General features: G+C 41.2%; 1 protein-coding gene across 1 annotated transcript; it reads left to right on the top strand.

Annotated features, from left to right (window-relative positions):
- The first annotated feature begins 4239 nt into the window (after positions 1-4239).
- On the top strand, positions 4240-7157 carry FIBIN (fin bud initiation factor homolog). The gene has a single exon (XM_082627458.1). The coding sequence runs from the start codon at positions 4712-4714 to the stop codon at positions 5345-5347; it is 636 nt and encodes a 211-aa protein (XP_082483584.1). The 5' UTR covers positions 4240-4711; the 3' UTR covers positions 5348-7157.
- The last annotated feature ends 3745 nt before the right edge of the window (positions 7158-10902 follow it).

The raw sequence follows: 10902 nt of genomic DNA, 5'->3' as shown, positions 1-10902 counted from the left end.
TTAGCTGCTCCACGGCATGTGGGATCTTCCCGGACCAGGGCTCAAACCCGTGTCCCCTGCACTGACAGGCGGATTCTTAACCACTGCCCCACCAGGGAAGCCCTATTGCCTAATTTTGATGGGAACTTTGTGTGACTGTTCTTGTTAATTAACTCTCCTCTGCCCCTAACCAATGTTCTTAAAGTAAATAATAATGACTATTTCACTGAGTTAATGTGACAAATAGTTGACTAGAAAATCAAAATGCATTCCACTGTCTTCCTTATTTTCTTCCTTCTGTCTTTTCTTCCTTCCTTCCTTGCTACCTTCCTCATTCCCTACTTCTCTCTTTTCTTTCTTTCTCATCCATTTCTAATCCTCTCTCCTTCCCACCCTTTGTAAACAATGGCTGCACAATAAAAGCTACTGACATGTTAATTGATCACATAATCCCCAAAGTGCTAAATATTGTGTCCTTCTCATCTTCCCCCCTTTCTTTTTCCCCTCTTCTCCCACCTCAGGACCCCTATTCTGGTCCAGGCTAATTCCCTTTGTTCATTTATCTTCTTTGACATGGTCTAGGGATGAATTCAGCCTGACGGTTTTGGGGGGATTTTGGGAGCCTCCACTCCCAGAGGCTCCTTTTGGGTTAGAAACCAAATATAGTCTAAAAGACTATACAGTGGAACCTAATCTCCCCAACCTTTCTTATACTTAATGCATACAAGGCCCTTTTCTATAAAAGTTCTACCATTACCATAATCAGAAACAGTCAGAGGATCACAAAAAAACCTGTCGGGGTAAGTCACAGAGCTTAAGAAATCTTACAGGTCTTTAAGCTCAGGGTGCCAACCTGAATTCCTCCTTCCTTCTCTGAAGTGGTAACGGGACCAAAGGTGCAAGATTTTAAAGTGCACTGAAAAGGATAAGGGATAAGCAAGTTTTAAGCTAGCCAAACCTGCTGGTACTGCATAGCAAGGATTGCATATAAGAAGCTGGTATTGGGCAACGGTGTTCATCTACATGACATCTATATGACTCTGGCCCCTGCCCCTGAGGTTCTCCTTTATTCTTGAATTCACCTAGTTCCTGTCCCTCAACTTTGTCTCTAATCTTCAGCCCTAAACTCAACTGCTGTCCCTTTCAGCAGATAGTGCTTCTTGATTTTACTCTTCAAAGTCCTCTATGTGGCATGTCTGTGTTTAGATGTTTCCTCTGGCTCCATTTATTTTAGACCAATCCTCAGAAGCCCACCTTAACTCTGATCCTGATAGACCAGCCCAAGATGGAATTGGGCATATACGAAGAATGTATGAACAAATGTTTATAAAAAATGAACAAAATGAAGTGTTTAATGCAAAAGGCTACAGTGGGCTGGAGCTGGCTGACACTGGCTCATGAGAGCCAGTTGTTAGGTTTTCAGGAATTTTGCAAGTCAGTTGTTAAACATTGATCACCATTATTAAAAATTGTTATCGAAACTTACAATTAAATAAATTATACTAAATTAAAGGGAATGCATAAGTAAAACTCATCAATTCTTAATTATTTTACTACATTTTACTATATTCTATGCTTTTGTGGTCATCTGTGTCTAATGTATCTCTATGATAGGAATGCTATATAATGATGTGTTGTTGCCCATGTCATTCTAACTCTGCATTCAATGGCATTAGCCATGGTGAGAGTATTTACCCCATGGAAATCAGCAAATGCTAGAAAGGAGGTTCTTTTCTCCCCTCAAGCCTACTGTTGAACGCTTACCAGCACAGAACTGCAATAGGGTGCCAGTGTCTTTCAGAAGTGGGTACTGAAGACAAAAGCATGGGGAAGGGGGAATATTTGCAGTTACTTCCCCAGAATCTATTCTCACGCTGTCCCCTTGTTAAGCAGTTTCCTGTTTCCCAGCTATATAGTTTGCATGGTAACTTGCATTCGGCTGCACATCTGGGTCCTTATTATCTTAAACCCAGTGGCTATCTTAAACTTCTGACTATGATCAGCCTGGTTCAAGGATGGATTCATCTTCTAAATCAGTCCACCTGTGGCCACTGAGGCTGATCTGAAGGACCTGTATTTGAGCTACCAGGAAATCTAACCTGCCATTCCTGCTACACATGAACAAAGAAGTCTGTAACCCCAGAAGACACTGGTAGCCATCTTGGAACCACAAATGAAAGAGACTGCGGAAGAATGAATATACACTGAGGAAGTAGAATCAAAAAATGGTAAGAGAAAAACTAGAATCTGGACAGGTTTGGGTTGAAAACAATCTAATCCTAGACTTTCTGTAAGTCAAGGCATTTCCTTTGCCTTTAGTCTGATTAAATTGGACCTTCAGTTACTTGCACCAGAATGATTCCTTCCAGCTTCGTGACATGCGGTTTGTCTTTTAAAGGAGGTAACTGCAGGAAAAAGCAAATACTGTGTGTGTATATACACGTCTGACTCTTCAACCAAAGAGCAAGCTCTTTGGAGGCTGTAACTTTTTATTGCACACTTTTGTATCTGTAGCTAACTTAACACTGTGCCCTGCACATAGTAGGGGGCAAGTAGTAGTAAGTGCTTAAAATAGGCTTGTTTAGTTGAATTGGTTAGCAAGTCAGAGAAGGGATTGTGCAAGAAGTAGAGTGAATCAGAGTAAATTTCTCTTGCTTTTCCTGGCTGACCGGCCAATTTGAATCCATCTGTTGTCATTTGTCAAGGTGCCAGGGGAAAAGGAATGAAGCAATATGGCTCTTGAGTCCAAGAGTCCAGTCTCTCAAATGGAGAAAGTTGGAGTTTTCTGCTGAAACACAGTGAAAATGTCATAGTCTTTAGTTAGCATAAACACTAAGAAAACTCATTTGACCTATGTTTTCACTATGTCAAGTATCTGGATAAAAATTAAAATGTGTGCTCAACATACTCCTCAAAATCTATGCATGTGGCACCACATCGACAAATATCCAATTACTTAACTGGACTTCTCACTGTCTAGCCAGGGTTGTTTATGTCATTGAAAGTTATGGCAGCAAGTATGGCACTGTGGCGCTAAATGACACCAGTGCCTTATGATTCTGAGAGGGAGATAAGCATAAACACAGGCAAATCACATGAGTGTTTCAGGTACATTTCAAGGCAGAAAGAGGAAATAACCATAGAAATAGGGACGCTGCCTCTGTTCTCCCACTCCTTCCCTGTCTTCTCCTCCACTACCCTATTCGACATACAATATCTCTTATTTGTTTATATTAATTTTCTTGCCATGTCTCAGAATGTAAGCTCCAGGAAGGCAAGGATTTCTATTTTTGTTCACTGCTCTTTCTGTGAACAAAATAGACTCTGGTGAATGGTAAATGCTCAATAAACATTTGATGAACAAATGAGATGGCCTGAAGGATGGCAATATGCTAAGCAATTCATAAATCAAAAACTAAGATGGCCTGGTGAAAAAAATACTTTTTTTCTAAATTAACTTAAAAGACAGAGTGAATTAATGAGTTCTGGCTGGCTGAACTGCAATCTTTGTGATAATAAATAATTTGTTTAACTTTCTATCCCTTGGGTTCTCCACCCAGAAAACTGGAGATAACAGTGCCAGTCCCATATTCTTCAAAAACTTTTAAGTGTCCCAAAAGAGGCAATAGCTGTAAAGGTGTTAGGATAAAGATGCAGTGGAGGAGCTTAGAAAGGATAGGCTTTCATGAAATTAAACAATTATCTCAGTTGCCCATTGACTTATTAAACCGGCAAAATTCCATTTATCAGCTTTTGTTCCTATACAAACTAGCAACCATACATTAATCAGTTTTCTATATTCTTGTTTCTACCAAAGTATTGTTATTGTAACTTTAATTAACTAACCATTTCCAAACAAAACTGCAATTTCATACACTTCAAATTTTCCTTTAAAGCCATAAACCTTTTAATGCTAAAAATAGACATACCCACAGAATGCAATCTAACTGACATTTATTTTATTGTTTTTGGAAACAATTTTAAATTGTGAAATGGCATTTCTCCAGGGTAATTAGCCTTCTTCCCGATTCATTAATAGCAAAACAGTCTTTCTGTTATGGGAATTGGGAATCCTCTTCCCATTTTCTCCTTCAAGCTAAATTCTATTTTCCGGGGTCTCCTTACCAATCCTCAAAAAGAGACCCTGTACCTTTAATAGCACAGACCTGGAGAGAGGTTTCTTTCCAAACTTGTTCCCTGGCTTCCAAGTGACGAAACCAGCTGTAATTTGAGAGCAAAGAGATCCTCAGGATATCATTAGCCAAAGGAAAAGCTCGCATTCCCACCCAGTCCAGGAGTTGAAATAGTATCAGAGGGCAAGAACCTTTCTCTCCAGCTACAGGCTCCATTTCCCAAGGAGCGAGGGGGAACTCAGGGAGCCAGAGTGGGGCAACGGAGCCAGCCAGCGTCCAGCCAGAGAGCTGTAGCAGGGGTTCTCCACCCGTGCCGGGATCCCGCAGGGAAGGAGCCGGCTGAGTTCCAGCCACCCGAGCGAGCGCAGGAGCTCAGAGCGAGGGTGCATCCTGGGCTGCAGGCTGCGGCGGCTGCTACCCAGGTTCTGGTGTCGCAGCCACATGAAGCCAGTTGGGGAGGGGGTGCCAGGGTGCAGCGAGGCTACTGGGACTGAGGCTGACGCCGTCTCAGGGAGGCGCTGACTCCCTAGGGGACCCCCTTCCTCGCGCCTGGGCGAAAAGTCTTCTCCAGGGGTCCCCGGTCATCCTGAATATCCAGGATGGTGTTCATGAAGTTCCTCTGGATGGGTGTTCTATGCCACCTGTGTCAGGGCTATTTCGACGGTCCTCTCTATCCAGAGATGTCCAACGGGTCTCTGCACCACTACTTTGTGCCCGACGGGGATTACGAGGAGAACGATGACCCCGAGAAGTGCCAGCTGCTCTTCAGGGTGAGTGACCCCCGGCGCTGCTCGCAGGGGGAGGGGAGCCCAGCCAGCAGTCTGCTGAGCCTCACCCTGCGGGAGGAATTCACCGTGCTGGGCCGCCAGGTGGAGGACGCGGGGCGCGTGCTGGAGGGCATCAGTAAGAGCATCTCCTACGACCTGGACGGGGAGCAGAGCTACGGCAAGTACCTGCGACGGGAGTCCCACCAGATCGGGGATGCTTACTCCAACTCGGACAAGTCTCTCACTGAGCTGGAAAGCAAGTTCAAGCAGGGCCAGGAACAGGACAGCCGGCAAGAGAGCAGGCTCAACGAGGACTTCTTGGGGATGCTGGTCCACACCAGGACCCTGCTGAAGGAAACGCTGGACATTTCTGTGGGGCTCAGGGACAAATACGAGCTGCTGGCCCTCACCATCAGGAGCCATGGGACCCGGCTAGGTCGGCTGAAAAACGATTATCTTAAAGTGTAGGTGGAAGGGCAAACTTCCAGGGAGAGGGAATCCCATCAGACCCGTGGTGGAAGGTGGGGGACAGAGACGGGGCTTTTTCCCATATACTTATTACTTTTTATAACCAGATTTGCACTTGGAGAGTGACCTGATGTGATCTTAAAAAGAAAGAAGTGAGAGTTGAGTGGTTTTAGTTTTGTACACTATTTATGTGACTGCTATTGATTTGTCACCTGGAAAGAAGAATTTAAAACCATGTCTCCTGCCTTTCCTAGAAGGGCTTTATATCTCTGCAGAGACACCTGTTTCAGCCACCTCTGAAAGGACACAGTTTATGCAGTAGGGACTGTTTAATCTTCCTCATCCTGAAGATTATGTGAAAATACCCAGGGAGCATGTGCATAGCTCCTTTCTGCCTTCAGCCTTCTCTCCTGGGCTCTGAAAGCTGTCAAAGTTGCCTGTTTTTCAGATGAGGTCAGAGGTGCTGCTCAGCATGCCTGCCAGAGGATGGAAGTTGCCGGTTTCTTCTCCTTTTCCTTCTTATTTATTAACCATGGTCTTTAGTTGTTTTCTTTTTGGTTTTGGATTTGGGTTTTTTGGTTTGTTTTTTTCTTAAGTATTGGCTAGAAACTATATGCAAATCACCTTTTGCAGGGAGATGTCTGCTGTGCCTCTGTGGGTGTGTGTAAGTTAAAGGGGTCACATTCAAGAAGTTTAAGGTTTGTGGTGATTATGCACTCCTGTGATATGCTGATTTGCTGTGTCTCTCATTGTGTGTCTGTGTCATCATCACTGCCGTCCATTACAAAGAAGTAGGTAGATTGCCTTGACACCCCCCCAAATGCCTGTGATTTAGGTTACCAGTGTATTCTTTCTCATTTAAGGGTTTTGCTTCTGTTTGCTTATTGAAAACTTGTACTTCAAGTAGAGGGAATTTTAATTCTCATAACTCCTTAACTAAGTTTTATTATTCAGCCAATAAATATGTTCTCATATAATACCTGCTTATTTTCTAATTTATATTCATAACTTTCATACTGCAAAGAGGAGCCAGTGCAAAAGGGAAGAGAAGTCTGGGATTGAAGCCAGTTTACTTAGAGCATATGATAAAGAAGGCAGAGGGATCACTACGTATTTGGCAATCCTCCCTTCCCTGGCCACCCTTACCATCCTCAAAAGGAAAAAATAAAATCTAGGCTGTGCCAAAACTTGATCTCTGCTGGTCTGCCTAAAAGCTCCAATTTTCTCTAGTTTTCCCCTAGAATTAATTGGAAAAGTTTATGGCAAGTCTCAGAGCTTATACGCCCTCAGAATGCAGAGGGAAGTCTCCATTCTAAGCTGTAAGAATATCAGTGATGTTTAATAACTTTGAAGACAGGTCTACGTTATTTCATTAATGATTTTTAAAATGGAAATGCACTTTATTTCATACCTTTTCCCAGCCAGTCCTCACCCTTACCTTAAATATGCTTTCCTTTCATACATATGCACACACACACACACACACACACACCACACATACTGGGAAATAAGTGTTCATAATCTATTCTTCAACAGGGAGCCATTTTTTCTCTCCCATGCACGAGGAATCCAGTTTTCTATTCCTCTGAAGTGTCCAATATCCTCCTACGACAATAGGGGAAACTGAGGCCCAGAAAATGACCGATCCTCAGTTAGTTCTAACAGCACCAAGTCTCCTAGATTTAAGTATGGGACTTTCCCACACTGCTCTTTTCAAAGATGCTGAGAGATGAGAGGGAGTGGCTTGAGGCCTGAGGCTTTGCATAACTCTTTCATTGTTTGAAATAAAAAGGAACAAAATATGGAATAATACTTCAAATAATCATTTGTCATTTCTTTTCAGCACCCAGGGGCCTGATTTTAGCCGCCTCTAGTGTATGGGGAGAAGACTGGTGTGTGGGAAAAAGGTAAAGATCTTTTAAGAGGGTTTCTATCTTTATTCCATGAAAGATGAGGGAAAAAATAACAGCAGAGGCAAAGGAGAGGATATTTGGTACCTAAATGATTGTAGTTTGTAGTCACAACACTTCCTATCTCAAAACTTTCATATCACTCACTTCACAGTGATCACATCTAATCCACAGACGTATTAAATGTCATCTCCTTAATTTTCCTAGTTGTAATAAGAGGATATTAGACTCATGATATGGATGGAAAACTGATTTCTTCTTGGTGCTAATTTCAATCAGTTAGGAATGGCTACATACAGTAGTACATCAAAGAGGATTTAAATGACACAGATGTAAAGATTGCTGTACCCAATTAGAGATATCTTCCATGCGTGCAGGAAGGCGAATGCTGACACATCTGCTACAAATTTGAAAACCCAAAAATAGATAATCTCTGAGGTTCTTTCCAGTGCTGACATTCTATGATTCCTACAAAACCAGAATGAAATTATCTGACATTGAATGATCCATTCAAGGCTAGATGTAATGCCAGTAATCTCACAGTCTTTTGTAAATGAGCCCAGAGGGCAAATTGGAATTCCCAGGTGGGGAGAGCAAGCCATCCTGGACTATCAACCCAGAGGCTAGTATCACAAGGAGTTTCCAAATCCTCTTATGAAGGGGAGCCAGCCCCACGCAGATCTTTCCTCTCTGCTTCCTTATTATTCTTACTAAGACTTTATTACTCACACAGTGACAAATTCTTTTTTTTAAGTAGTGGTTCTTTATTTTTTAGACCATGAAATATTTTAAGAATCTGAAGAAAACTATATACTTTCTTCCCTGAGAAATCTACTTACAAGAACATTCAATGTGGGATAGTCTTTCTTTAATAAATATTTGTCTATCACTCAGTACGTGTCAGGCACTAGGTTAGGTTGTGGGTAATTCTGAGATATTACAAAGTGTTGGGATACCAACTAACTGAAAGTTTTAAAAAGCCTCTTTTAGGGCTTTTTTTGTTTGTTTTTTTTTTGTTTGTTTTTTTGCGGTATGCGGGCCTCTCACTGTTGTGGCCTCTCCCGTTGCGGAGCACAGGCTCCGGTCGCACAGGCTCAGCGGCCATGGCTCACGGACCCAGCCGCTCCGCGGCATGTGGGATCTTCCCGGACCGGGGCACGAAACCGTGTCCCCTGCATCGGCAGGCAGACTCTCAATCACTGCGCCACCAAGGAAGCCCCCTAAGGCTTTTTTTTATTTGGAGTAGGAGACATTTATTATCATTATTATTGTCATTGTTATTATTGTTATCAACAACAACAAAATATCCAACCTTTTTGAGAACTCAACTCAGCATTATTGGTTAGAGCCTGTGCTAAGAATTTGCCAGGGTATTTCCCTTAATTCTAACAACAAACTGTGTGAGGAAAGTATTATAAAGAAGGAATTAACATATGCCAAGGGCTTAGAATAGTACCTGACACAGAGTGAATCCTCAATAAATGTTAGTTGTTGCTTTACTGTATTTATTATTATCATTATTTTTATAACTGAGGCCCAGAAAGCCTAGGTAATCTTCCCAAGGTTGAAACAGTGATGTCTTATTTGCTTCACTATTCTCTCACTTTTTAAGCTGATGATTATCTAGTGGGATATATGATCAAATAAAAGAAGAATGTGGAGAGTAAGGGTCAACTGGAGCTTCCAGCTGTCCACTCCAAACATTGCCCCTTCTAGGCCAGGCAGCCTACAGCCTACAGCAGTTCAGATGCCTGAGAGCTGTCAGTCAGAAGCTGAGTGGCTCCACTGGTAACAGAATTCCTCACTGATACTTTCTCCATGTAATGCGTCATTCAGTATCCTCACACTCTCAATCTGACCATGTGAAAACTGCCATATACCTACTTTGAAGAATTCCATAGATATCTGTCCATCTATAGTCTGCCGATAAAAGACACCAGGCCACGTTAGCCTCTGCAAAAACCAAAGCCACACTCAGAGAAGCTGGCAGGTGTGGGTGTGTTATGCATGGCAGCACGGAGAGGCTGTTCCACAGTGTATATGTTTTCATTGTCTTTTAAACTCTCACTTACAATTCTGCTAAGGAAACAGACACAAATCTTTCTTAGAGAAGCCTTGAAACTTCAATTATAAACTATTTAACAAGTAATAAAAGCATCCATGAAAACTACTAAAGATATAAAATCTCCCTAAAGGGTATGGTCAAATTTCCTTGGGACATTTTTCAGAGGATGATTATTAAAATCTTCTTGATAAAGAATAATACTAGGGTGTGAAATATGAATGGTAAATGTGGTTTACAAATGTTTTAATATAAAAGGAAAAACAACTGGAGACATAAAAATCTTGGTTAGAAATAGAATAGAGAAATACATAACAATCATTCACCAGTATAGAGAATGAGATTCTGCAAATCATCTTAGTAATTTTGGAATCAGGGTGGTCCGTAGGAATACTATTTCCAGAGTCAGAATCCCCAAGGATATGTTATTTACCAGACATTTTTAAAGTGCCACTATATGAGGTAACTAGGATAGAAATAGTATAGTCGGCTCTCTGTATCTGCGGAATCTGCATCCCTGGATTCAACCAAACTCGGATAGAAAATATTTGAAAGAAAAAATATTCCAGAAAGTTCCAAGAAGCAAAACAAAAAGCAAAAATAGTACACTGGCAACTATTTACATAGTATTTATGTTGTATTAGGTATTAGTAATAGAGAGATGATTTAAAGTATATGGGAGGATGTGAGTATATTATATGCAAATACTAAGCCACTTTTTATAAGGGACTTGAGCATCCCTGAATTTGGGTATCCACGGGGGTCCTGGAACCAATCAACTTCAGATACAGAGGGACAACTGTGTTCAGGCATATGAGAAAACTGACACCTAAAAAAGGATTTGAGTTTGGCACACTGTGGATTTGTATGTACAAGGTCCAGCAAGAGTCTAAACAAGAATTGTCTGGACAATGTAAAACAGTGTAAATAAAATAAGGATTTTGTATAACCACATATTCAAGGGATAAAGGAGTTTCACTGTTGCTGTTATTAATGTTGCTGTTTTGCTTTTTAAATAACTTTTTTTCTAGTTATATAAGCCATACCTGCTGAATTCTAACAACGTGGCAAACAGCAGAACATAAAGAAAACAAAATCGTTCATATTCTCAAACTCTCCCTGCCATACACTCACTATTTACATTTCGGTGTGCATTCTTTTAGTGCTTTACACACATATCTATGTATTGTATTTTTTTTAGAAAAAATGATATTATAATAATGTATTGTTTTGTAGCCAATGTGAAGTTTAAGCGTTAAATATGCTCAATTGCACAAATCTTTTAAAAATGCTTAAACTATCCACCATGCTTCAGGAAGTGGAAGTTCTGGATTCAGATCTTGGTCCAACATGTGTTAGCTGTGCAACTTTGAAGAAGTCCCTTCAATGTTCTGAAATTCAGTCACTTTGCTTGCAAAATGAAGATAATAATAGCTAATATTTACTGAACAGGCACAGCTTAAAGTGTTTTCCATATATTACCTTATAAAATCCTCACAGGGTCATATTTCAGGTAGATGTTATAGTTTCTGAACTTTTTGTATAATGACACTGAGGCACAAAGAGGTTAAGGTCTCACAGCT

The sequence above is a fragment of the Mesoplodon mirus genome (assembly GCF_964341445.2).
Source record: "Mesoplodon mirus genome assembly, chromosome: 7".
Taxonomy (NCBI): Eukaryota; Metazoa; Chordata; class Mammalia; order Artiodactyla; family Ziphiidae; genus Mesoplodon; species Mesoplodon mirus.
This window is presented reverse-complemented; position numbering and strand designations above follow the sequence as displayed.